The sequence below is a fragment of the Oncorhynchus mykiss genome, chromosome 13 (genome assembly GCF_057628025.1).
Source record: "Oncorhynchus mykiss isolate SJ-2025 chromosome 13, ASM5762802v1, whole genome shotgun sequence".
NCBI classification, from domain to species: Eukaryota; Metazoa; Chordata; class Actinopteri; order Salmoniformes; family Salmonidae; genus Oncorhynchus; species Oncorhynchus mykiss.
Genome location: NC_143034.1, coordinates 2,393,832 through 2,420,524, shown reverse-complemented (window position 1 = coordinate 2,420,524; position 26,693 = coordinate 2,393,832). Strand labels below are relative to the sequence as shown.

Below are 26,693 nucleotides of genomic sequence, written 5' to 3'. Positions count from 1 at the left end.
GAATCCCGATGGACAACGTCATTCAATAGGCCGTCATCACCACCACCGCCCACAAGTTAATTGTTATTCAGGTTATCAATGGGAAGAGCATCAGCAATATGTCCTGTCTGGTAACTTGTCTCATTTAATGGATTTAAATTGGCAGGTGCACAGGGAGAAACCCCATTAATACACTTTGAAGTCTTTAACTGTATCAAAGTCTGTGGCCTGTGATGTTGGGATAAATGATAGTCCCTTATTATACAAGAGACTAAATTCAAAAATTCTACAGCACAACGGCAGAGTCATGTCTTAAGTGTAAAACTAACAATGACTCAATAATCCTTCTGGGAATGTTATGACGTCATAAAGTTATGGGAGGAGTTAGAAAGTTGGCTGTCAGAAGTACAGTTATACAATGTAAAATTACTTTTAATCCGTCTGTCTGTATATTTCAAGACATGGCATATGAGGATGCAGTGAGATACCCGATGGTTGGATGATACTTTTCTAATCTTAAATATTATACTTAAAACCTGGAAATCAACCAATCCTCTGTTGTTAATTCAATAGAAAGGTAAAATGCTTTATTATCTAAAAGTTGAAAGTGAGTGTGCAACGGAGAGAAAAAAAATGGTGCTGATGCGGGCGCTGGAGACGGGTGTGTGTTCGAGTGGGTCTGGGCAGGTGTGATGGAGTTAATGGAGATGGAGGTGTGTTCGAGTGGGTCTGGACAGGTTTGATGGAGTTAATGGAGATGGAGGTGTGTTCGAGTGGGTCTGGACAGGTTTGATGGAGTTAATGGAGATGGAGGTGTGTTCGAGTGGGTCTGGACAGGTTTGATGGAGTTAATGGAGATGGAGGTGTGTTCGAGTGGGTCTGGACAGGTTTGATGGAGTTAATGGAGATGGGGGTGTGTTCTAGTGGGTCTGGGCAAGTGTGATGTCGTTAATGGAGATGGAGGTGTGTTCTAGTGGGTCTGGGCAGGTTTGATGTAGTTAATGGAGATGGAGGTGTGTTCTAGTGGGTCTGGGCAAGTGTGATGTCGTTAATGGAGATGGAGGTGTGTTCTAGTGGGTCTGGGCAAGTGTGATGTCGTTAATGGAGATGGAGGTGTGTTCTAGTGGGTCTGGGCAGGTGTGATGTAGTTAATGGAGATGGAGGTGTGTTCTAGTGGGTCTGGGCAGGTTTGATGTAGTTAATGGAGATGGAGGTGTGTTCTAGTGGGTCTGGGCAGGTGTGATGGAGTTAATGGAGATGGAGGTGTGTTCTAGTGGGTCTGGGCAGGTTTGATGTAGTTAATGGAGATGGAGGTGTGTTCTAGTGGGTCTGGGCAAGTGTGATGTCGTTAATGGAGATGGAGGTGTGTTTAACGTTTGCAAGCTTGAGCTTGATATCGACCTAGTGTGACCTTCCTGGTCCTGTCGTCTCTCAAGTCAGTGAGTCAACACAGGAAGGTGCAATGGATGGATAGTTAATTTATTTACAAAGCTGCAATGATGGGACACACACAGTCTGGATGAATGATCAGTAGTCGACAGGGTAAAAATAGCACTCCTAAAAGAAGATGCATTTTCCAGTTAGATACCAACTTGAAAGAGGGATCTTTAGCATAAAACCCACATGGAAAACAGAGATTTGGCAAATAACATATAAAGAGAGGCTGACTTGACACCAAACCAACAACAGTAGTTACTAAAACATAAATTGCTAATGTGTGATTTAAAACGTGGATTTAATGATGTAATGTCAATTTTATACATTTCTATCCCAGGACCACTCAATTTTCAAATTCTCCATAAATCTGCTGTGGATTACCCAGAATCCTATACCTTTATCACACGAGCGGGGCAGCGGTCTAAGGCACTGTTCTTAAATAAATTGCCTAGTTAAATAGAGGATACAAATATTTTACACATGTAACTTCGTTACACCGTTACACTGGCAAACAAACTCAGTAGCACAGAGAAGATCATCCATATGACGTTGAGAAATACTGCATTGTGTGTAGTTTGGAAGAGTCACAAAATAAGTTAATAAATATGTAATAACGCAAAAACATAACTGTTTGTTCTTATAGGTAAACATATCGTGATTACAATTAGCTTACTACGTCTTTAACCACACTGTATTGTTACACTGGTGAGTTAAAACTCATGCTTCGTACACTTTAACTTGTTGTCTGAAGATAAAATATACATTTTACTCAACTGCGTTACCCACTCCAGTCGGCAGATGGCGGTCTGGGAATTTATGGTTATGCTGCTGGTGTGACGTATTATGTAGTGGACGGAACGCTTCTTTCATCAGCAGCAACAGTTAGTCAGACACCTCGGTAGCTTGCTAGACAAATAGCCGAACCAATAAAGATCTTTAGACGCTTTAGTGTATATTAGCCACTGTGTTTTAAACCCACTTCTGTCGTCTAGTTAGTAATCCGATTTAATTTCATATTTATGGTGTTGTTGTTATTAGTCAGCTAGCGGGCTGGTTAAGTTAGCATTAGCCTAGCTAACATCCCCGACCATGCAGTCACCAAGCTACTCTCCTTCTAATGAAGATAAGGATATCACAGTAAATCAAGAAGTAGAGAGTGGGGCCGTTACTGTGAAAGAAGAGGAGGACACGTTCAGAGTGAAAGACGAGGAAGATATCACAGTAAATCAAGAAGTAGGGAGTGGGGCCGTTACTGTGAAAGAAGAAGAGGACGCGTTCAGAGTGAAAGACGAGGAAGATATCACAGTAAATCAAGAAGTAGGGAGTGGGGCCGTTACTGTGAAAGAAGAGGAGGACGCGTTCAGAGTGAAAGACGAGGAAGATATCACAGTAAAACAAGAAGTAGAGAGTGGGGCCTTTGCTGTGAAAGAAGAGGAGGACGCGTTCAGAGTGAAAGAGGAGGTCACAGTAAAAGGAGAGGAAGATGCAGTTTATGGCGTGAAAGAGGAGGGGGAGGAGATTACTTTTACATCGAAAAAGGAGGAGGAAGAAGAGGAGGAACCTGGATATCTGGGCCCGGTTTCCCAAACGCATCTTAAGGCATCCAATGGTTCTAACGATGAATTTAGCCGTAAGATGGTTTTGAGAAACCATTCCCTGATTAACACTGGTAAGTACTGTCTTAACAACAGAGGCACAAACTCTGCAGTTGAACTGATGTTTGGTGTTAAGGTGGAAATCTGCAATTGTTACATCCATATTGTGACTTTTAAATTATTTATTTACAGCCATTGATTCTTTAAGAATATAACACATGCCTCATGAGCGGAGTTCAACTGTTTACCCCATCAGAACCCTAAATAAGCTTTTTTTACTATAATGTTTAGAAACAATGTAAATCAACACTGTATAGCAGTTAAGAACAAATTATTATTTTCAATAACGGACTAGGAACAGTGGGTTAATTGACAGATTTGTACCATGTCAGCTCGGGGATATGAACTTGCAACCTACTAGTCCAACGCTCTAACCACTAGGCTAGCCTGCCGCCTCAACATGGTTAAAACTATAATGTTGATATCATGGATGGTCAGTCCTTGCATCCATAGGTCTGTCTGTAGTTACATTTATCCAACCCCATAATCTTTTATTACCAAGATAGTGGTGGAATGACAGATTTGTTATTGTTTGTACTGCAGATTGCTGGGTTTTGTGTTGTTTTTTTAAACAGCAACAAAATGGCTGCCCAGAGACTTGGTTAACAGCTGAGGGATGGGGGAAGGAGAAGTGTAACCACTCTCAAATTCATAGAGAACGATATTGTAGAAACCTTAACCCAACACCTAGCGACCTCGTCAAGAAGTTCAGACATCTTGGCGTAACAGTTAAAAGGTGTTAACTTGACAGTCGCTGGACCCAGGTTTGAGTTCAGCTCAGGGCCTCTCCCTGAATTCACTACACTATGAATACAAGGACTGGCCATCCATGAGGTCATAATGATAATTTAACCAGTTTTCTAGGCTATATAGTATATTCTAGAATTCATCCATGAGGTCATAATGATAGTTTAACCAGGTTTCTAGGCTATATAGTATATTCTAGAATTCATCCATGATGTCCTAATGATAGTTTAACCAGGTTTCTAGGCTATATAGTATATTCTCTCATTTTGTCTGTCACAGTTGAAGTGTACCTATGATGAAAATTACAGGTCTCTCATATTTTTAAGTGGGAGAACTTGTGCAATTGGTGGCTGACTAAATACTTTTTTTGACCCACAGTATGTCATGCAACAACAACCAAAGTGCTTCTTCGTTCATTACAGGTATATTTGTTGTTAGGTGAAGTTGTGGGCCAATATGGATAACAGTGTACAAACCCTCATTGTCAGGTTGATGGAAAAGCCAAAAAGCATTTTACTGGTTGAAGTGTTTTTTGATTTGCAATGACGACACAAACATTATATTAAGCAGGACATTCAAACGATCCTTACAATTAACACCCAAAGTACTGTGAAATGCTCTCATAAGCAACCTGGAAATGGAGGTTACTTCCCTGAGTTTTCCCCCATTCACATTCAGAATACATTGTGAAAAACTAAAATCTTTGCTCACCATTTTTGCTCCTGGCAGATATACTACATCCATAACTAGTGGTTTCCTCATTACCAGATATACTACATCCATAACTAGTGGTTTCCTCATTACCAGATATACTACATCCATAACTAGTGGTTTCCTCATTACCAGATATACTACATCCATAACTAGTGGTTTCCTCATTACCAGTGTCACGGTGCTGACTTTTGCCTAATACCTGCAGCAAATGCCTCTACCCAGTCTTCTGGCTGGGCAGAGTACTTTAGGATTTTAGTTACTGCGGTGTAACAAGGGCCTAGCCGTGCGGCCCTACCAACCCTTCTATTTCTTCGTAATGGCCCTTCGCGTGAGTTGGGTTTGTTCCTTCGTTCACGTTGTCACTCCCTTATTTTCCGGTCTAGAATGAGGTCTTGGATAGATATACTCCTATTTAAATATTCTGAGTGTTATGGATTCCTCCTATAATTCCTTACCTTCAAGTCTCTTTTACCTATGTACAGTGCCTTGCGAAAGTATTCGGCCCCCTTGAACTTTGCGACCTTTTGCCACATTTCAGGCTTCAAACATAAAGATATAAAACTGTATTTTTTTTGTGAAGAATCAACAACAAGTGGGACACAATCATGAAGTGGAACGACATTTACTGGATATTTCAAACTTTTTTAACAAATCAAAAACTGAAAAATTGGGCGTGCAAAATTATTCAGCCCCTTTACTTTCAGTGCAGCAAACTCTCTCCAGAAGTTCAGTGAGGATCTCTGAATGATCCAATGTTGACCTAAATGACTAATGATGATAAATACAATCCACCTGTGTGTAATCAAGTCTCCGTATAAATGCACCTGCACTGTGATAGTCTCAGAGGTCCGTTAAAAGCGCAGAGAGCATCATGAACAACGAGGAACACACCAGGCAGGTCTGAGATACTGTTGTGAAGAAGTTTAAAGCCGGATTTGGATACAAAAAGATTTCCCGAGCTTTAAACATCCCAAGGAGCACTGTGCAAGCGATAATATTGAAATGGATCAGACCACTGTATCAGACCACTGCAAATCTACCAAGACCTGGCCGTCCCTCTAAACTTTCAGCTCATACAAGGAGAAGACTGATCAGAGATGCAGCCAAGAGGCCCATGTTCACTGGATGAACTGCAGAGATCTACAGCTGAGGTGGGAGACTCTGTCCATAGGACAACAATCAGTCGTATATTGCACAAATCTGGCCTTTATGGAAGAGTGGCAAGAAGAAAGCCATTTCTTAAAGATATCCATAAAAAGTGTTGTTTAAAGTTTGCCACAAGCCACCTGGGAGACACACCAAACATGTGGAAGAAGGTGCTCTGGTCAGATTAAACCAAAATTGAACTTTTTGGCAACAATGCAAAACGTTATGTTTGGCGTAAAAGCAACACAGCTCATCACCCTGAACACACCATCCCCACTGTCAAACATGGTGGTGGCAGCATCATGGTTTGGCCTGCTTTTCTTCAGCATGGACAGGGAAGATGGTTAAAATTGATGGGAAGATGGATGGAGCCAAATACAGGACCATTCTGGAAGAAAACCTGATGGAGTCTGCAAAAGACCTGAGACTGGGACGGAGATTTGTCTTCCAACAAGACAATGATCCAAAACATAAAGCAAAATCTACAATGGAATGGTTCAAAAATAAACATATCCAGGTGTTAGAATGGCCAAGTCAAAGTCCAGACCTGAATCCAATCGAGAATCTGTGGAAAGAACTGAAAACTGCTCTTCACAAATGCTCTCCATCCAACCTCACTGAGCTCGAGCTGTTTTGCAAGGAGGAATGGGAAAAAATGTCAGTCTCTCCATGTGCAAAACTGATAGAGACACCCTAAGCGACTTACAGCTGTAATCGCAGCAAAAGGTGGCGCTACAAAGTATTAACTTAAGGGGGCTGAATAATTTTGCACGCCCAATTTTTCAGTTTTTGATTTGTTAAAAAAGTTTGAAATATCCAATAAATGTCGTTCCACTTCATGATTGTGTCCCACTTGTTGTTGATTCTTCACAAAAAAATACAGTTTTATATCTTTATGTTTGAAGCCTGAAATGTGGCAAAAGGTCGCAAAGTTCAAGGGGGCCGAATACTTTCGCAAGGCACTGTATATATCAATACCTAATAACTTCTTCTATTGATTATTATGCTCGTCAGCTAGTAGTCACTTGGAAACTAGTATTGGTATATATTTTGACTCTCCTAAAAATATATTATTGTCCACACAATGACATTTTTTTATTTTACCTTTATTTTACTAGGCAAGTCAGTTAAGAACAAATTCTTAATTTCAATGATGGCCTAGGAACAGATTTGTACCTTGTCAGCTCGGGGATTCGAACTTGCAACCTTTCAGGTTACTAGTCCAATGCTCTAACCACAAGGCTACCCTGCCGCCCCAAATATTCTTTAGTGCAATCACTTTAACCTATAACCAGGGTCACTTTCTGTTCAGTGAGAGTGTTAAAGGCGTTTGCTCTCCAGATCGTTAATCTGGCCTAGTTGTCAAAGTTTCAAGCTTTTATTAAATCACTGTTTTTTGTCTTATACACATTATTACAATTCAATGGTTCTACAGTTTCCTAATACATCAATAATGCTCAATCAATCCTTAATGCTTTAAGCTATGCCAGATAATATTGCAAAACTTTAAATGCGTTAACACTTCTAACAATATTGACTAAATAGCAAAAATAGTTCAATTACCTTTAATGCTCCGCCCCTTGGTCACTTTCCTGTAATTGGTATTCTCACAGCACTAACGCTAGATTCCCAATTCCAATATCTCTATACACTTCCAACTCTGTGTCAATATATTGTAACCGGTACTTGGCTGTTTCCTTGTATTGCTAATCACATCTGTACCTGATGTCTCACTGTGTGACTGCCGCTTTGTCTGTGATCAAGAGGTGTCTAGACCCCTGTGTTTCGGAGACTCAGTTTCGGGTTCACAAAGTTCAACCAAGTAGCTTCAGATAGTGATCCAATAAGTACTTAGGCAAAATTATCCGGTTCTCAAATGTTGTTCTCGTCTAACAAGCGTATAGTGCAATAGTAAATTTACCTATGATGACTCTCCATATGAAGTCTGTCTCATATGTCAGTGAGGATCATGCCTCTCTTATGATCTCTGCTCTCTTTATATACCTTTTTACAGGGGAAGTTCGGAAGTTTCTGGAGCTGTGGCTAAACCACACTTTCACACTGACACTGCCCTGCTGCTTGCACCGGCCGCTTACTCAGGGACTGTAGATTGCTTACACTGAGTGCTAACTCGGGGACTGTAGATTGCTTACACTGAGTGCTTACTCGGGGACTGTAGATTGCTTACACTGAGTGCTTACACTGGGACTGTAGATTGCTTACACTGAGTGCTAACTCGGGGACTGTAGATTGCTTACACTGAGTGCTTACTCGGGGACTGTAGATTGCTTACACTGAGTGCTTACACTGGGACGGTAGATTGCTTATTACGTCATCTTAGACCTGTGTCTAAATGGAAGCTTCTTATTCTAAATCTAGGTCATGCACTACTAACTCCCATTCTGCTGCTTCCGTGTTACTGTTGGCTGATTCTACTTAATGATTCCAGCTGGTTGTTTCTACCACTTGAGGCGGCGTAGGTGGCATGTCAAGCGTCAGCTGGGAGAAGTCTATGATAGGTATCTCCTCTGCTTCCCCCTGTTGTCCAGTTTCTGCAGGTGTGGTCCATGGTTCCATGAGGTCCCGTGAATGCCCTGTGTTGCTGTCCCCATTGCTTGATGGAGTGGGCAGATTATTTTAATTCATCTTGTCACACCAGATATACGACATCCATAACTAGTGGTTTCCTCATTAGCATGGAGGAGTTTATGCAATCAAATTGCTATAGAAAACACAAAGGGGCCTGTATTGTAGACCAAAAGTCTTCTACCACACTGCTTAGAGTTTCAACAACATGAATAACTTATTTCTAGTCTACAATCTTAGATGCTACTACTAATGTGAAAACAAGACAACATATGACTTCTTGCTCATTTTAAGACAATTTTAACATTCATTACAGACGTCAATTGTTGTACAACATCATGGCTATGCTGTTGGCATCAACCTTTACCCTGGATTATCGCTGTTGTGGGCCTTTAATCATCTGTCTGACTTTGTTGTTCACACAGGAGAGAGACGTGACTATCGTGGATCCTCTGGGGAGCCTCAACAACCTCATGATGCTGAGGAGACAGAGAAGAGTCTCTCCAGATCAGAACACCTCAATAAACACCCACAGAGACCCACAGGGAAGATAACTCACTGCTGCTCTGACTGTGGGAAGAGATTCACATCATCAGGCATTAAAATTCATCAGAGAACACACACAGGAGAGAAACCTTACAGCTGTGATCAATGTGGGAAGAGATTTGCTACATCTGGCAAACTGACTCTACACCAGAGAACACACACAGGAGAGAAACCTTATAGCTGTGCTCAATGTGGGAAGAGATTTACTAAATCTGGAGATCTGACAGTGCACAAGAGAATACACACAGGAGAGAAACCTTATAGCTGTGATCAATGTGGGAAGAGATTTGCTACATCTGGCAAACTGACTTCACACCAGAGAACACACACAGGAGAGAAACCTTATAGCTGTGATCAATGTGGGAAGAGATTTACTTCATCTGGAGATCTGACAGTGCACAAGAGAATACACACAGGAGAGAAACCTTATAGCTGTGATCAATGTGGGAAGAGTTTTGTTCAAACTTGCCATCTGACTCTACACCAGAGAACACACACAGGAGAGAAACCTTATAGCTGTGATCAATGCGGGAAGAGTTTTACTTCATCTGGCAGTCTGACTCTACACCAGAGAACACACACAGGAGAGAAACCTTATAGCTGTGATCAATGTGGGAAGAGATTTACTTCATCTGGAGATCTGACAGTGCACAAGAGAATACACACGGGAGAGAAACCTTATAGCTGTGATCAATGTGGGAAGAGATTTGCTACATCTGTCAAACTGACTCTACACCAGAGAACACACACAGGAGAGAAACCTTATAGCTGTGATCAATGTGGGAAGAGATTTACTTCATCTGGAGATCTGACAGTGCACAAGAGAATACACACGGGAGAGAAACCTTATAGCTGTGACCAATGTGGGAAGAGATTTGCTACATCTGTCAAACTGACTCTACACCAGAGAACACACACAGGAGAGAAACCTTATAGCTGTGATCAATGTGGAAAGAGATTTACTTCATCTGGAGATCTGACAGTGCACAAGAGAATACACACGGGAGAGAAACCTTATAGCTGTGATCAATGTGGGAAGAGATTTGCTACATCTAGGAGCCTGACTCTACACCAGAGAACACACACAGGAGAGAAACCTTTTAGCTGTGCTCAATGTGGGAAGAGTTTTACTGCATCTAGCTCTCTGACTTCACACCAGAGAACACACACAGGAGAGAAACCTTATAGCTGTGCTCAATGTGGGAAGAGATTTACTAAATCTGGCAAACTGACTCTACACCAGAGAACACACACAGGAGAGAAACCTTTTAGCTGTGATCAATGTGGGAAGAGATTTACTTCATCTGGAGACCTGACAGTGCATAAGAGAATACACACAGGAGAGAAACCTTATAGCTGTGATCATTGTGGGAAGAGTTTTGTTCAAACTTGCCATCTGACTCTACACCAGAGAACACATACAGGAGAGAAACCTTATAGCTGTGATCAATGCGGGAAGAGTTTTACTTCATCTGGCAGTCTGACTCTACACCAGAGAACACACACAGGAGAGAAACCTTATAGCTGTGATCAATGTGGGAAGAGATTTACTTCATCTGGAGATCTGACAGTGCACAAGAGAATACACACGGGAGAGAAACCTTATAGCTGTGATCAATGTGGGAAGAGATTTGCTACATCTGTCAAACTGACTCTACACCAGAGAACACACACAGGAGAGAAACCTTATAGCTGTGATCAATGTGGGAAGAGATTTACTTCATCTGGAGATCTGACAGTGCACAAGATAATACACACGGGAGAGAAACCTTATAACTGTGATCAGTGTGGGAAGAGATTTACTAAATCTGGCAAACTGACTCTACACCAGAGAACACACACAGGAGAGAAACCTTTTAGCTGTGCTCAATGTGGGAAGAGTTTTACTACATCTAGCCAGCTGACTTTGCACCAGAGAACACACACAGGACAGAATCCTTATAGCTGTACTCAATGTGGGAAGAGTTTTACTCAGTCAAACAGCCTGGTATCACATCAGAGAACACACACAGGAGAGAAATCTAATAGCTGTGATCAATGTGACAAGAGATACTCTGATAAAAGATCTCTGATTAAACATCAGAAAATACATGAAGGAGTTGTTTCATGATATCAATGAAATAATGTCACAATGTAGAATGTTTTAACATGGTAGTAGGAGTGTTCTAATGATGTCACAATGTAGAATGTTTTAACATTGTAGTAGGAGTGTTCTAATGATGTCACAATGTAGAATGTTTTAACATGGTAGTAGGAGTGTTCTAATGATGTCACAATGTAGAATGTTTTAACATGGTAGTAGGAGTGTTCTAATGATGTCACAATGTAGAATGTTTTAACATTGTAGTAGGAGTGTTCTAATGATGTCACAATGTAGAATGTTTTAACATTGTAGTAGGAGTGTTCTAATGATGTCACAATGTAGAATGTTTTAACAGTTTATAAGGAGCTTGTTTTAAAAAGTAAAATTATTATTGTTGCACGTTTGTTTAAATTTTATGTTTTTCAATTTATCAAACTGTTAATGCATATTGGTTATTGATTTGGACACCCCAAAATGTCATTAAAAAGATGCCCGAAGTCCAATATATGTTCGGTTGAAAGTGAAAGTTGAGATGTCTGTTAATGCATATTGGTTATTGATTTGGACACCCCAAAATGTCATTAAAAAGATGCCCGAAGTCCAATATATGTTTGGTTGAAAGTGAAAGTTAAGATGTCTTTTACAGGTCGTTTTTTTTTCAATGACTTGAAAACAACTTAATTTCAACTTGCAGCCTGGACGCAGTATAATAAATGAGTTTATAATCAATTTATTAACAATCTGACATCACTCCAGTATTTCTTGACAACATTCATGTGCTAATTGTCTTTATTCCACTACTGAAGAAGCATGACTCAAATCACCTCATATTTCAAACATTCAGCCTGACAAAATATACATGTTTTATTATTCCATGCCTCACCATTAAGTGAAGTATTGCCAATACATATTAACAAAGGGGTGTACATTTGGTTTTGATATTTCATATTTACAATTATGTAACATTTAGTAATCATAGTTATTCATGCAACCAACTGACAGTTGGAGGTGTGATGTAGTTAATGGAGATGGATGTGTGTTCTAGTGGGTCTGGGCAGGTGTGATGTAGTTAATGGAGATGGAGGTGTGTTCTAGTGGGTCTGGGCAGGTGTGATGTAGTTAATGGAGATGGAGGTGTGTTCTAGTGGGTCTGGGCAGGTGTGATGTAGTTAATGGAGATGAAGGTGTGTTCTAGTGGGTCTGGGCAGGTGTGATGTAGTTAATGGAGATGAAGGTGTGTTCTAGTGGGTCTGGGCAGGTGTGATGTACTTCATGTTTGTATGATGTTGTCGTTTGTATGTTTTGTAATTGTTTATAAAAAGTTAAATAAAATATTTTTCCCAATGCAAAGTTACACCTTACTGTTCTATATTTGGAGTTATTACATTAAACCAATCAGAATTCAGAAGAATGCCAAAGTCAGGTGTGACGTAATATGCAGGACCAGCCTATTCCCTATGATGTCAACTACAACATAAATAACTTCAAATGTAGAACTTTAAGTTAGAAATCATTTGCGCTCATGACTTGGGTGATTAAAGTAAACCACAGTTTTGGAAATACATAATGCCATCTAACCAAATATCAAAGAATGTTAGCTACATGCAGTTATCTTAGCCAGCCAGCTAACGTTTGCTATTTAGCCAACTAGCTATTAGCCTAAACAGCATAACCAACCAGCACGGTTATGGTCAGCAGAGACCAACTACCGGAGACCAATTATAACCCATCTAACAGTAAGCCAAGGTGGAAAAAGTTACAAAACTTCCGTAGTCTAATTCACAGAAAACATGCTGAAAAGTAGTGATGGGGAAACAAAGCTTCCTGAAGCATTGGCTCTTTCCAGACAATTGTATCAACAACAAAAAAAAGGCCAACCAGCACCGAGACCATTTTGAACCAAACTAACAAAACTGAAACGTGTTTGCAGATCAAAAGATCAGAGACATAGAGAATGATGGGAGAAAATTCATCTTCAAAAGTCATTGATCAATGCTGATAAAGGGACACACTGCATAAATAATAATGAGTCGTTATTTATGATGTAAGGTGATTTGAAGATCAGTCAGTTGGCAGTCGCCTGCAGTGTCAAACAAGCACAATACCAAACCAATCAGGTGGTTGTTCGATGAAACGAAGCCTCAGACGTCATTGATCACGTGCTGCTGATAAAGTGATACAGGCATCAATCAGCACACTGCTTTGAAGTTTACTGCTGAGCGATTTGGACACGTGCCTCGTAGCTCCGGTATCAAACGTAACATCCCTACCGAAAAGTTGACAAAACATAAAGGAGCAACCATGTTAATTTCCTCTGTTGTTTTGTGCCCACGGCAAGAAGGCACCAGAGCCTACCCTGCTATCGGGTTCCCACTAGATAACACAACCACACAGTTCATGAAAAGCATGAGGTGAAGCTTGAGTTAGATATCGACCTAGTGTGACCATCCTGGTCCCTCAAGTCAGTGAGTCAACACAGGAAGGAGCAATGAATGGATAGTTCATTTATTTCCAAAGCTGCAATGATGGGACACACAGAGTCTGGATGAATGATCAGTAGTGACGGGATATAAATACCACTCCCACAGCAATTCTACATTAATGTGCCCTGTAATATACTAACAAAAAAACTATTGAAATGTCTATCAATGTCATTGTGATCGTATAGTGGATTTAACAATTCCTACTAATTCCTAATTTACTATTATAAATGAATCAATTGTTTCCATGTGTCTCATATTCACTACATCAGAATAAACTGTCATCCATTTTAGTAGCAAAAAATTATCAAATTAACCTGAAATATTACTCAAAGTCCCCCTCTGGTGGCGAAGAAGTATAATACACCAAAACTAACAAAACCGGGCTGATAAACTCGCTGGTGTTCATGAGTTTATAAAACATGTACTTTATACATTTGTCATAAATTACCTGCTTTGATGAGACACACAGTGTGGATGAATGATCAGTAGTCGACAGGGTAAAAATAGCACTCCTAAAAGAAGATGCATTTTCCAGTTAGATACCAACTTGAAAGAGGGATCTTTAGCATAAAACCCACAAGGAAAACAGAGATTTGGCAAATAACATATAAAGAGAGGCTGACTTGACACCAAACCAACAACAATAGTTACTAAAACATAAATCGCTAATGTATGATTTAAAACGTGGATTTAATGATGTAATGTCAATTTTATACCTTTCTATCCCAGGACCACTCAATTTTCAAGTTCTCCATAAATCTGCTGTGGATTACCCAGAATCCTATACCTTTATCACACGAGCGGGGCAGAGGTCTAAGGCACTGTTCTTAACTGAATTGCCTAGTTAAATAGAGGATACCAATATTTTAAACATGTAACTTCGTTACACCGTTACACTGGCAAACAAACTCAGTAGCACAGAGAAGAGCATCCATATGACGTTGAGAAATACTGCATTGTGGGTAGTTTGGAAGAGTCACAAAATAAGTTAATAAATATGTAATAACGCAAAAACATAACTGTTTGTCCTTATAGGTAACCATATCGTGACGACAACTAGCTTACTAAGTCTTTAACCACACTGTATTGTTTTACTGGTGAGTTAAAACTCATGCTTCCTACACTTTAACTTGTTGTCTGAAGATAAAATATACATTTTACTCAACTGTGTTACCCACTCCAGTCAGCAGATGGCGGTCTGGGAATTTAAGGCGATGCTGCTTGTGTGACGTATAATCTAGTGGACGGAACGCTTCTTTCAACAGCAACAACAGTTCGTCAGCCACCTCGGTAGCTTGCTAGACAAATAGCCGAACCAATAAAGCTCTTTAGACGCTTTAGTGTATATTAGCCACTGTGTTTTAAACTCACTACTGTCGTCTAGTTAGTTATCCGATTTAATTTCATATTTATGGTGTTGTTGTTATTAGTCAGCTAGCGGGCTGGTTAAGTTAGCATTAGCCTAGCTAGGTAACATCCCCGACCATGCGGTCACAAAGCTACTCTCCTTCTAATGAAGAAAAGGATATCACAGTAAATCAAGAAGTAGAGAGTGGGGCCTTTACTGTGAAAGAAGAGGAGGACGCGTTCAGAGTGAAAGACGAGGAAGATATCACAGTAAAACAAGAAGTAGAGAGTGGGGCCTTTACTGTGAAAGAAGAGGAGGACGCGTTCAGAGTGAAAGAGGAGGATGGTGGTACAGTGAAAGGAGAGCATGTAGTTTATGGCGTGAAAGAGGAGGGGGAGGAGATTACTTTTAAATTGAAAAAGGAGGAGGAAGAAGAGGAGGAACCTGGATATCTGGGCCCGGTTTCCCAAACGCATCTTAAGGCATCCAATGGTTCTAACGATGAATTTAGCCATAAGATGGTTTTTAGAAACCGTTCCCTGATTAACACTGGTAAGTACTGTCTTAACAACAGAGGCACAAACTCTGCAGTTGAACTGATGTTTGGTGTTAAGGTGGAAATCTGCAATTGCTACATCCATATTGTGACTTTTAAATTATTTATTTACAGCCATTGATTGACTAGGCTAGCCTGCCGCCTCAACATGGTTAAAACTATAATGTTGATAGCATGGATGGTCAGTCCTTGCATCCATAGGTCTGTCTGTAGTCACATTTCTCCAACCCCATAATCTTTTATTACCAAAATAGTGGTGGAATGACAGATTTGTTATTGTTTGAACTGCAAATTGCTGGGTTTTGTGTCTTTTTTAAACAGCAACAAAATGTCTGCCCAGAGACTTGGTTAACAGCTGAGGGATGGGGGAAGGAGAAGTGTAACCACTCTCAAATTCATAGAGAACGATATTGAAGAAACCTTAACCGAACACCAAGCGACCTCGTCAAGAAGTTCAGACATCTTGGCGTAACAGTTATAAGGTGTTGATTTGACAGTCGCTGGACCCAGGTTTGAGTTCAGCTCAGGGCCTCTCCCTGAATTCACTACACTATGAATACAAGGACTGGCCATCCATGAGGTCATATTGATAATTTAACCAGTTTTCTAGGCTATATAGTATATTCTAGAATTCATCCATGATGTCATAATGATAGTTTAACCAGGTTTCTAGGCTATATAGTATATTCTAGAATTCATCCATGATGTCATAATGATAGTTTAACCAGGTTTCTAGGATGTACAGTGGGGCAAAAAAGTATTTAGTCAGCCACCAATTGTGCAAGTTCTCCCACTTAAAAAGATGAGAGGCCTGTAATTTTCATCATAGGTACACTTCAACTATGACAGACAAAATTTGAAAAAAAATCCAGAAAATCACATTGTAGGATTTTTTATGAATTTATTTGCAAATTATGGTGGATATGTATCTCCCTCATTTTTCAGAGTAAAAGCCTGAAACAATGCCTAAAGAATGACCACATGTAGAAGAAGCCATAGAGATCGTGACCTGGGTCCTAAGTCTTTGTATGGTGGATAGGCTTTCAATGGAAAAACAGCCTTTCAAAATAATAGTACTTCCTGGATGGATTTTCCTCAGGTTTTCGCCTGCCATATCAGTTCTGTTATACTCACAGACATTATTTTAACAGTTTTGGAAACTTTATATTTTCTATCCAAATCTACTAATTATATGCATATCCTAGCTTCTCGGCCTGAGTAGCAGGTAGTTTAATTTAGGCACGCTTTTGATCTAAAATTCTGAATGCTGTCCCCTACCCTAGTGAAGTGAAGCATTCTGTTTAATTAAATAATTAAGACACACAAATTACTCGACGTCATAACTAGAGGGAGCCGCTCGTCAACATAACCTGACCGGAGGGAGCCGCTCGTCAACATAACCTGACCGGAGGGAGCCGCTCGTCAACATAACCTGACCGGAGGGAGCCGCTCGTCAACATAACCTGACCGGAGGGAGCCGCTCGTCAACATAACCTGACCGGAGGGAGCCGCTCGTCAACATAACCTGACCGGAGGGAGCCGCTCGTCAACATAACCTGACCGGAGGGAGCCGCTCGTCAACATAACCTGACCGGAGGGAGCTGCTCGTCAACATAACCTGACCGGAGGGAGCAGCTCGTCAACATAACCTGACCGGAGGGAGCAGCTCGTCAACATAACCTGACAGGAGGGAGCCTCTCGTCAACACAACCTGACAGGAGGGAGCCGCTCGTCAACACAACCTGGCCGGGGGGAGCCGCTCGTCAACACAACCTGACCGGGGGGAGCCGCTCGTCAACACAACCTGACCGGGGGGAGCCGCTCGTCAACACAACCTGACCGGGGGGAGCCGCTCGTCAACACAACCTGACCGGGGGGAGCCGCTCGTCAACACAACCTGACCGGGGGGAGCCGCTCGTCAACACAACCTGACCGGAGGGAGCCGCTCGTCATCAGCCTCACTCATCACCTGTAGAAGGCGGGGCTTCCAGCGAGGCGTGGATTTAATAGTATGTTGTACCTAGTTTCCCTCCTTCAGGGAACAGTAGTTATAGTCATAACGTGTGTATTTAATAGTATGTTGTACCTAGTTTCCCTCCTTCAGGGAACAGTAGTTATAGTCATAACGTTATTCTTGTCGTATGATGAACTTCAACTTAAATAAGGGATCTTGCTGTCAGACAGTTGTTTTGTATTCTGAAATGCACTCGAACTATGTATCATTTAGTGGCTCCTTATGTTACGCTGGGAAAACAGTTTTCATGGGCACAGAAATACTAAATAGTTTGAGTTTGCTAGATCCAATGGTTTTTAACTGAGTCATTTTGTAATCCAAGATGGCGTAGCGTTAAGACGTGTTTGTTGTAAATGGAATGTTTTTTTCATCTTTTTTGTATATATTGCAATATATTTCAATCCTTTTCATTTTTAAATTAAATATACCTTCCGGAAACCGGCCTCACCCAATATGATATGGATCTGCTGTTTTTGTTAGACCTTATAGCTAGAACCTCCATCAGATGCTAGCCATCAGAACATAGAACATCGCCTGTCGTATCAGTTCTGTTATACTCAGACATTATTTTAACAGTTTTGGAAAATTTAAAGTGTTTTCTATCCAAATCTACCAAGTTTACTTTCATCCGGAGGTGAAAATAGTGCCCCCTACCCTAGTGAGGTTAACACCCCGGCCGTCCTACAATCCAAGCTAGATGCCCTCAATCTCACACACATTTTCAAGGAACCCACCAGGAACAACCCTAAATCTGTAGACAAAATCACTTCTGCAAGCAGGCCTTTCTAATCGACCTGGCCCGGGTATCCTGGAAGGATATTGACCTCATCCCTTCAGTAGGGGATGCCTGATTGTTCATTAATTGTAATTTCATTAATTGTAATTTCCTCACCACCTTAAATAAGCATGCCCCTTTAAAAAAATGTGCAACTAGGAACAGATATAGCCCTTGGTTCACTCCAGACCAGACTGCTCTCGACCAGCACAAATACATCCTGTGGCCTACTGCACTAGCGTCGAATAGTCCCCGCGATATGCAACTTTATTAGAGAAGTCAGGAACCAATACACACAGTCAGTTAGGAAAGCAAAGGCTAGCTTTTTTAAACAGAAATGTGCATCCTGTAGCTCTAACTCTAAAAAGTTTTGTGACACTGTAAAGTCCATTGAGAATAAGAGCACCTCCTCCCAGCTGCCCACTGCAATGAGGCTAAGAAACACTGTCACCACCGATAAATCCACAATAATCGAGAATTTCAATAAGCATTTCTCTACGGCTGGCCAGGCTTTCCTCCTGGCTACCCCAACCAACAGCTCCGCACCCCCCGCAGCTACTTGCCCAAGCCTCCCCAGCTTCTCCTTCACCCAAATCCAGATAGCTGATGTTCTGAAAGAGCTGCAAATCCTGTTCCCGTACAAATCAGCTGGGCAAGACAATCTGGACCCTCTTTCTAAAATGATCTGCCGCCATTGTTGCAACCCCTATTACTAGTCTGTTCAACCTCTCTCATCCCCCTCTTCAAAGGGGGTGATACTCTTGACCCAAACTGTTACATCCATCCTGTCCTGCCTTTTCTAAAGTCTTCGAAAGCCAAGTTAACAAACAGATCACTGACCATTTCGAATCCCACCGTACCTTCTCCGCAGTGCTATCCGGTTTCCGAGCTGGTCACAGGTGCACCTCATCCACGCTCAAGGTACTAAACAATATAATTTCCGCCATCGATAAAAGACAGTACTGTGCAGCCGTCTTCATCAACCTGGCCTGTTGTCCGGACCTCTGGCAGTCTTTATGGAGTTACCACAGGGTTCAATTCTCAGGCCGACTCTGTATATATCAACGATGTCGCTCTTGCTGCGGGTGATTCCGTGATCCACCTCTAGTCAGATGACACCATTCTGTATACATCTGGCCCTTCTTTGGACAATGTGTTAACAAACCTCCAAACAAGCTTCAATGCCATACAACACTCCTTCTGTGGCCTCCAACTACTTTTAAACGCAAGTTAAACTAAATGCATGCTCTTCAACCGATCGCTGCCCGCAACCGCCCGCCCGACTAGCATCACTACTCTGGACGGTTCTGACTTAGAATATGTGGACAACTACTAATACCTAGGTATCTGGTTAGACTGTAAACTCTCCTTCCAGACTCCTATTAAGCATCTACAATTTGCTTCCTATTTCGAAACAAAGCCTCCTTCACTCACGCTGCCAAACATACCCTCGTAAAACTGACTATCCTACCTATCCTTAACTTCGGCGATATCATTTACAAAATAGCCTCCAACACTCTACTCAGACTGCATCCAGTTTGCTATCACATATTTGTCGCCAAACCCGCTGGCTCCAGGTCATCTATAAGTCTTTGCTAGGCCGCCTTAACTCGGCTCACTGGTCACCATAGCAACACCCACCCATAGCACGCGCTCCAGCAGGTAGTACAGGAAGTATATCTCACTGGTCTACCTGGTTAAATAAAGGTGAAATAAAAAATTAAATCGTAACTTTATTGACAACACCCAAATCGATACTCATTAACGGTTCTTCAATAATTACACATACAGTGCCTTGCGAAAGTATTCGGCCCCCTTGAACTTTGTGACCTTTTGCCACATTTCAGGCTTCAAACATAAAGATATAAAACTGTATTTTTTTGTGAAGTGGGACAGAATCATGAAGTGGAACGACATTTATTGGATATTTCAAACTTTTTTAACAAATCAAAAACTGAAAAATTGGGCGTGCAAAATTATTCAGCCCCCTTAAGTTAATACTTTGTAGCGCCACCTTTTGCTGCGATTACAGCTGTAAGTCGCTTGGGGTATGTCTCTATCAGTTTTGCACATCGAGAGACTGACATTTTTTCCCATTCCTCCTTGCAAAACAGCTCGAGCTCAGTGAGGTTGGATGGAGAGCATTTGTGAACAGCAGTTTTCAGTTCTTTCCACAGATTCTCGATTGGATTCAGGTCTGGACTTTGACTTGGCCATTCTAACACCTGGATTTGTTTATTTTTGAACCATTCCATTGTAGATTTTGCTTTGTTTTGGATCATTGTCTTGTTGGAAGACAAATCTGCGTCCCAGTCTCAGGTCTTTTGCAGACTCCATCAGGTTTTCTTCCAGAATGGTCCTGTATTTGGCTCCATCCATCTTCCCATCAATTTTAACCATCTTCCCTGTCCCTGCTGAAGAAAAGCAGGCCCAAACCATGATGCTGCCACCACCATGTTTGACAGTGGGGATGGTGTGTTCAGCTGTGTTGCTTTTACGCCAAACATAACGTTTTGCATTGTTGCCAAAAAGTTCAATTTTGGTTTCATCTGACCAGAGCACCTTCTTCCACATGTTTGGTGTGTCTCCCAGGTGGCTTGTGGCAAACTTTAAACAACACTTTTTATGGATATCTTTAAGAAATGGCTTTCTTGCCACTCTTCCATAAAGGCCAGATTTGTGCAATATACAACTGATTGTTGTCCTATGGACAGAGTCTCCCACCTCAGCTGTATATCTCTGCAGTTCATCCAGAGTGATCATGGGCCTCTTGGCTGCATCTCTGATCAGTCTTCTCCTTGTATGAGCTGAAAGTTTAGAGGGACGGCCAGGTCTTGGTAGATTTGCAGTGGTCTGATACTCCTTCCATTTCAATATTATCGCTTGCAAAGTGCTCCTTGGGATGTTTAAAGCTTGGGAAATCTTTTTGTATCCAAATCCGGCTTTAAACTTCTTCACAACAGTATCTCGGACCTGCCTGGTGTGTTCCTTGTTCTTCATGATGCTCTCTGCGCTTTTGACGGACCTCTGAGACTATCACAGTGCAGGTGCATTTATACGGAGACTTGATTACACACAGGTGGATTGTATTTATCATCATTAGTCATTTAGGTCAACATTGGATCATTCAGAGATCCTCACTGAACTTCTGGAGAGAGTTTGCTGCACTGAAAGTAAAGGGGCTGAATAATTTTGCACGCCCAATTTTTCAGTTTTTGATTTGTTAAAAAAGTTTGAAATATCCAATAAATGTCGTTCCACTTCATGATTGTGCACCACTTGTTGTTGATTCTTCACCAAAAAATACAGTTTTACATCTTTATGTTTGAAGCCTGAAATGTGGCAAAAGGTCGCAAAGTTCAAGGGGGCCGAATACTTTCGCAAGGCACTGTAATTCATACTACTGTAGCAAACATTATATTAAGCAGGACATTCAAATGAGCCTTAAATGTATAATCCAAAGTAGTGTGAAATGCTCTCATAAGCAACCTGGAAATGGAGGTTACTCCCCTGAGTTTTCCCCCATTCATATTCAGAATACATTGTGAAAAACTAAAATCTTTGCTCACCATTTTTGTTCCAGGCAGATATAGTACATCCATAACTATCGGTTTCCTCATTAGCAGGGAGGAGTTTCTGCAATCAAATTGCCCTCGTGCCACAATTTTAGCAAACACAGAAGGGGGCCTTGGAGAACAAAAGTCGTCTGGCACACTGTTTAGAGTTTCAACAACATGAATATCCTATTTCTAGCCTACAATCATCGATGTTACTACTAATGTGAAAACAAGAAAAAATATGACTTTTCTTGCTAATTTTAAGACAATTGTCAAATAATGTTAACATTCATTACAGACGTCAATTGCTTTACAACATCATAGCTACGCTGTTGGCATCACCTTTTACAGTGGACTTCTGCTGTTGTGGGCCTTTAATCATCTGTCTGACTTTGTTGTTCACACAGGAGAGATACGGGACTATCGTGGATCCTCTGGGGAGCCTCAACAACCTCATGATGCTGAAGAGGGAGAGAAGGGTCTCTCCAGATCAGAACACCTCAATAAACACCTGCAGAGACCCACAGTGAAGAGAACTCACTGCTGCTCTGACTGTGGGAAGAGATTAACCTCATCAGGCATTACAATTCATCAGAGAATACACACAGGAGAGAAATCTTACAGCTGTGATCAATGTGGGAAGAGTTTGTGTCGATCTGGAGAGCTGACAGTGCACCAGAGAACACACACAGGAGAGAAACCTTACAGCTGTGGTCAATGTGGGAAGAGTTTTACAACATCTGGCTCTCTGACTCAACACCTGAGAACACACACAGGAGAGAAATCCTATAGCTGTGATCAATGTGGGAAGAGTTTTGTTCAATCTGACCAGCTGACACGACACCAGAGAACACACACAGGAGATAAACCATATAGCTGTGATCAATGTGGGAAGAGGTTTGGTCGATCTTGCCATCTGACTCTACACCAGAGAATACACACAGGTGAGAAACCCTATAGCTGTGATCAATGTGGGAAGAGATTTGCTACATCTGGCCACCTGACTCTACACCAGAGAACACACACAGGAGAGAAACCTTATAGCTGTGGTCAATGTGGGAGGAGTTTTAGTCAATCTGGAGATCTCAGAGTGCACCAGAGAACACACACAGGAGAGAAACCATATAGTTGTGATCAATGTGGGAAGAGATTTGCTACATCTGGCCACCTGACTCTACACCAGAGAACACACACAGGAGAGAAACCTTATAGCTGTGGTCAATGTGGGAGGAGTTTTAGTCAATCTGGAGGTCTCAGAGTGCACGAGAGAATACACACAGGAGAGAAACCTTATAGCTGTGGTCAATGTGGGAGGAGTTTTATTCAATATGGAGATCTCAGAGTGCACAAGAGAATACACACAGGAGAGAAACCATATAGCTGTGATCAATGTGGGAAGAGTTTTGGTCAATCTGGAGAGCTGACAGTTCACCAGAGAACACACACAGGAGAGAAACCTTATAGCTGTGGTCAATGTGGGAGGAGTTTTAGTCAATCTGGAGATCTCAGAGTGCACAAGAGAATACACACAGGAGAGAAACCTTATAGCTGTGATCAATGTGGGAAGAGGTTTGGTCGATCTTGCCATCTGACTCTACACCAGAGAATACACACAGGAGAGAAACCCTATAGCTGTGATCAATGTGGGAAGATATTTGCTACATCTGGCCACCTGACTCTACACCAGAGAAAACACACAGGAGAGAAACCTTATAGCTGTGGTCAATGTGGGAGGAGTTTTAGTCAATCTGGAGATCTCAGAGTGCACAAGAGAATACACACAGGAGAGAAACCTTATAGCTGTGATCAATGTGGGAAGAGATTTGCTACATCTGGCAACCTGACTCTACACCAGAGAACACACACAGGAGAGAAACCTTATAGCTGTGATCAATGTGGGAGGAGTTTTAGTCAATCTGGCAATCTGACTCTACACCAGAGAACACACAGGATTGAATTCTGATAAAAGATCTCTGATCAAATATTAGAAAATACATACATGAAGGAGTTGTTTCATGATTTCAGTGAATTAATGTCACAATGTAGAATGTTTTTTACATTGTATGAGGAGTATTGTAATGATTTCACAATGTAGAAGCCTAAACGTTGGCCCCCTTATGAATTGATTTCAACATGTTATGGATATTAGCCTCATGGGGAAAATCCAGTCTCTGAAATGGAAGAGTACTATATCGGATCAAATCAAATGTATTTAAATAGCCCTTCTTACATCAGCTGATATCTCAAAGTGCTGTACAGAAACCCAGCCTAAAACCCCAAACAGCAAGCAATGCAGGTGTAGAAGCACGGTGGCTAGTATAAACTCCCTAGAAAGGCCAAAATCTAGGAAGAAACCTTGAGAGGAACCAGGCTATGAAGGGTGGCCAGCCCTCTTCTGGCTGTGCCGGGTGGAGATTATAACAGAACATGGCCAAGATGTTCAAATGTTCATAAATGACCAGCATGGTCAAGTCATAATAATCACAGTAGTTGTCGAGGGTGCAACAGATCAACACCTCAGGAGTAAATGTCAGTTGGCTTTTCATAGCCGATCATTAAGAGTATCTCTTCCATTCCTGATGTCTCTAGAGAGTTGAAAACAGCAGGTTTGGGACAGGTAGCACATCCGGTGAACAGGTCAGGGTTCCATAGCCGCAGGGAGAACAGTTGAAACTGGAGCAGCAGCACGGCCAGGTGGACTGGGGACAGCAAGGAGTCATCATGCCAGGTAGTCCTGAGGCCTGGTCCTCCGAGAGAGAGAAAGAAAGAGAGAATTAGAGAGAGCATACTTAAATTCACACAGGACACCGGATAAGACAGGAGAAGTACTCCAGATATATCAAACTGACCCTAGCCCCCTGACACATAAACTACTGCAGCATAAATACTGGAGGCTGAGACAGGAGGGGTCAGGAGACACTGTGGCCGATGATACCCTCAGACAGGGCCAAACAGGAAGGATATAACCCCACCCATTTGCCAAAGCACAGCCCCCACACCGCTAGAGGGATATCTTCAACCACCAACTTACCATCCTGAGACAAGGCCGAGTAAAGCCCACAAAGATCTCCGCCACGGCACAACCCAAGGGGGAGCGCCAACCCAGACAGGAAGATCACGTCAGTGACTCAACCCACTCAAGTGACACACTTCTCCTAGGGACGGCATGAAAGTGCACCAGTTTGCCAGTGACTCAGCCCCTGTAATAGAGTTAGAGGCAGAGAATCCCAGTGGAGAGAGGGGAACCGGCCAGGCAGAAACAGCAAGGACGGTTCGTTGCTCCAGAGCCTTTCCGTTTACCTTCACACTCCTGGGCCAGACTACACTCAATCATATGACCCACTGAAGAGATGAGTCTTCAGTAAAGACTTAAAGGTTGAGACCGAGTCTGCGTCTCTCACATGGATAGGCAGACCATTCCATTCAAATGGAGATCTACAGGAGAAAGCCCTGCCTCCAGCTGTTTGCTTAGAAATTCTAGGGACAATTAGGAGTTGTGTTACACTTACCACATTGGTGACCCACTTGAATGAAAATGCAACACTTTAAAATGTGGCGTGCTGTTTTCTACAAATTGTCCTCTAACCAGGGATGTACTCCCAGGGATGTACTCCCAGATTCCGTGTGTTTTTTGAGCTGTTAGTTTTAACAGGACGTGCAACCTCATCTCTCTCCTCTCTCACAATTTTTTTTAGCATGATCTCGATGAGTGATGGCAAATAAGTGCTGCATTCCCTTGTTTAGCGACCCCTATATTTAATGCATCACTCCCAAATGTAGCTGACTCTTCTGCAGGTTGTCCTCTAACCAGGGAGGTAAATTATATCTCCCATTTCCATGTGTTTTTTTTTGTTGTGTCAGTTTCAACAGCACGTACAACCTAATTTCCCACCTAATCGATATCAGTGATTTATTGCTATTTGTCAAAACAACAGTGTTTCTGGTGCTTGTGCAGTTTATAAGGAGCTTGTTTAAAAAATACAAGTAATGTGATTTTTGTGGCAGATGTTTGTGTAAATAGCACATGTTATGTTTAGGTTTTCAATTTATCCCCAAACTGTTCCTGCATATTGGTTATTGATTTGGACACGTTAAAACTGTGTTTTGACATTGGGCTATCCCACCAAGCAAAATTATATTGAAAAGACATTGAAAATATGACTATGCAATCAAATATTTCATATTTACATTTCATGTAACATTTGGTAGTGATATTTATTCATGCAACCAACATGACAATTTTTGGTACAATTATATTGACATTGTTGCCCTGTTTTTAGAATATCAGGGTTAATTCTCACATGTGCCAAACCAAATGTTCTAGAGCATGATATTGGGGACTGGGCCCAGATCCAACAACATGCCTATCTAGTGAACCCTGAAAAGAGAGAGAAGCTCCGCAGTGAGGTGGAAAGTTATTACGGATATCACAGGAGTTTCCTCTTGAAATCAGTCCGTGGTAAGGAAAACTTGATTGCTGATTATCTCTGGGGTGACCAGTCAAAAAGATTTGTGTTTTGCGTTGAGCCAGTGTGTTTATTTGGAGTTTTATCTCTTATTCTTTTCCGTATTGAAACTGCACTGTTGGTTAGGGGCTCGTAATGAAGCATTACACTGTTGTATTCGGCGCATGTGACTAATACAATTTGATTTGAGTTTTGTTTGGATTCGTTCCAAGGGGACGAGAGTTCTAGAAGCTAGTGAGTTTTAGGAAGACGAGAGTTCTAGAAGCTAGTGCGTTGTAGGATTCTATAGAAAGAAAAAGGAGACAAAAATTATGATTGTTTATTATTATTTAGGAATATGTGTTTTTTCTTGTTTTTAATTGTTGACAGCCAGTAGACACCATGTTTATATTGGTGAAGGTGAAGCATTGTAGTTGATTATAATGTGAAATGGAAGTTGTTTTCTGTTAGTGGTGAGCAAAAGTGTCCAACAAAAATATAGGATATATTTGTTGTCTTAAGGGGGAAGGTGTTCCAGGCTTTGGTTTTTCCATTTATGTTTTGAGGTTGGACTTTAGCACGTCTTGCTCGTTAGCAAGTAGGACGCACTGATTGGTGTCAC

General features: G+C 41.6%; 2 protein-coding genes across 2 annotated transcripts; both read left to right on the top strand.

Annotated features, from left to right (window-relative positions):
- Positions 1–2,220: 2,220 nt before the first annotated feature.
- LOC118947145 (uncharacterized) lies at positions 2,221–12,243 on the top strand. Its single transcript, XM_090194657.1, has 2 exons — positions 2,221–3,085; positions 8,690–12,243. The coding sequence occupies exons 1-2, from the start codon at positions 2,506–2,508 to the stop codon at positions 10,918–10,920; spliced, it is 2,811 nt and encodes a 936-aa protein (XP_090050783.1). The 5' UTR covers positions 2,221–2,505; the 3' UTR covers positions 10,921–12,243.
- Positions 12,244–14,610: 2,367 nt separating this feature from the next.
- On the top strand, positions 14,611–26,390 carry LOC118938120 (uncharacterized). Its single transcript, XM_090194670.1, has 2 exons — positions 14,611–15,276; positions 22,034–26,390. The coding sequence occupies exons 1-2, from the start codon at positions 14,862–14,864 to the stop codon at positions 23,587–23,589; spliced, it is 1,971 nt and encodes a 656-aa protein (XP_090050796.1). The 5' UTR covers positions 14,611–14,861; the 3' UTR covers positions 23,590–26,390.
- Positions 26,391–26,693: the final 303 nt, after the last annotated feature.

Coding starts and splice junctions, on each gene's coding strand:
- LOC118938120 (XM_090194670.1), top strand. CDS start 14,862: ATGCGGTCACAAAGCTACTCTCCTTCTAATGAAGAAAAGGATATCACA. Junction 15,277..22,033: donor CCGTTCCCTGATTAACACTG/GTAAGTACTGTC, acceptor TTGTTCACACAG/GAGAGATACGGGACTATCGT.
- LOC118947145 (XM_090194657.1), top strand. CDS start 2,506: ATGCAGTCACCAAGCTACTCTCCTTCTAATGAAGATAAGGATATCACA. Junction 3,086..8,689: donor CCATTCCCTGATTAACACTG/GTAAGTACTGTC, acceptor TTGTTCACACAG/GAGAGAGACGTGACTATCGT.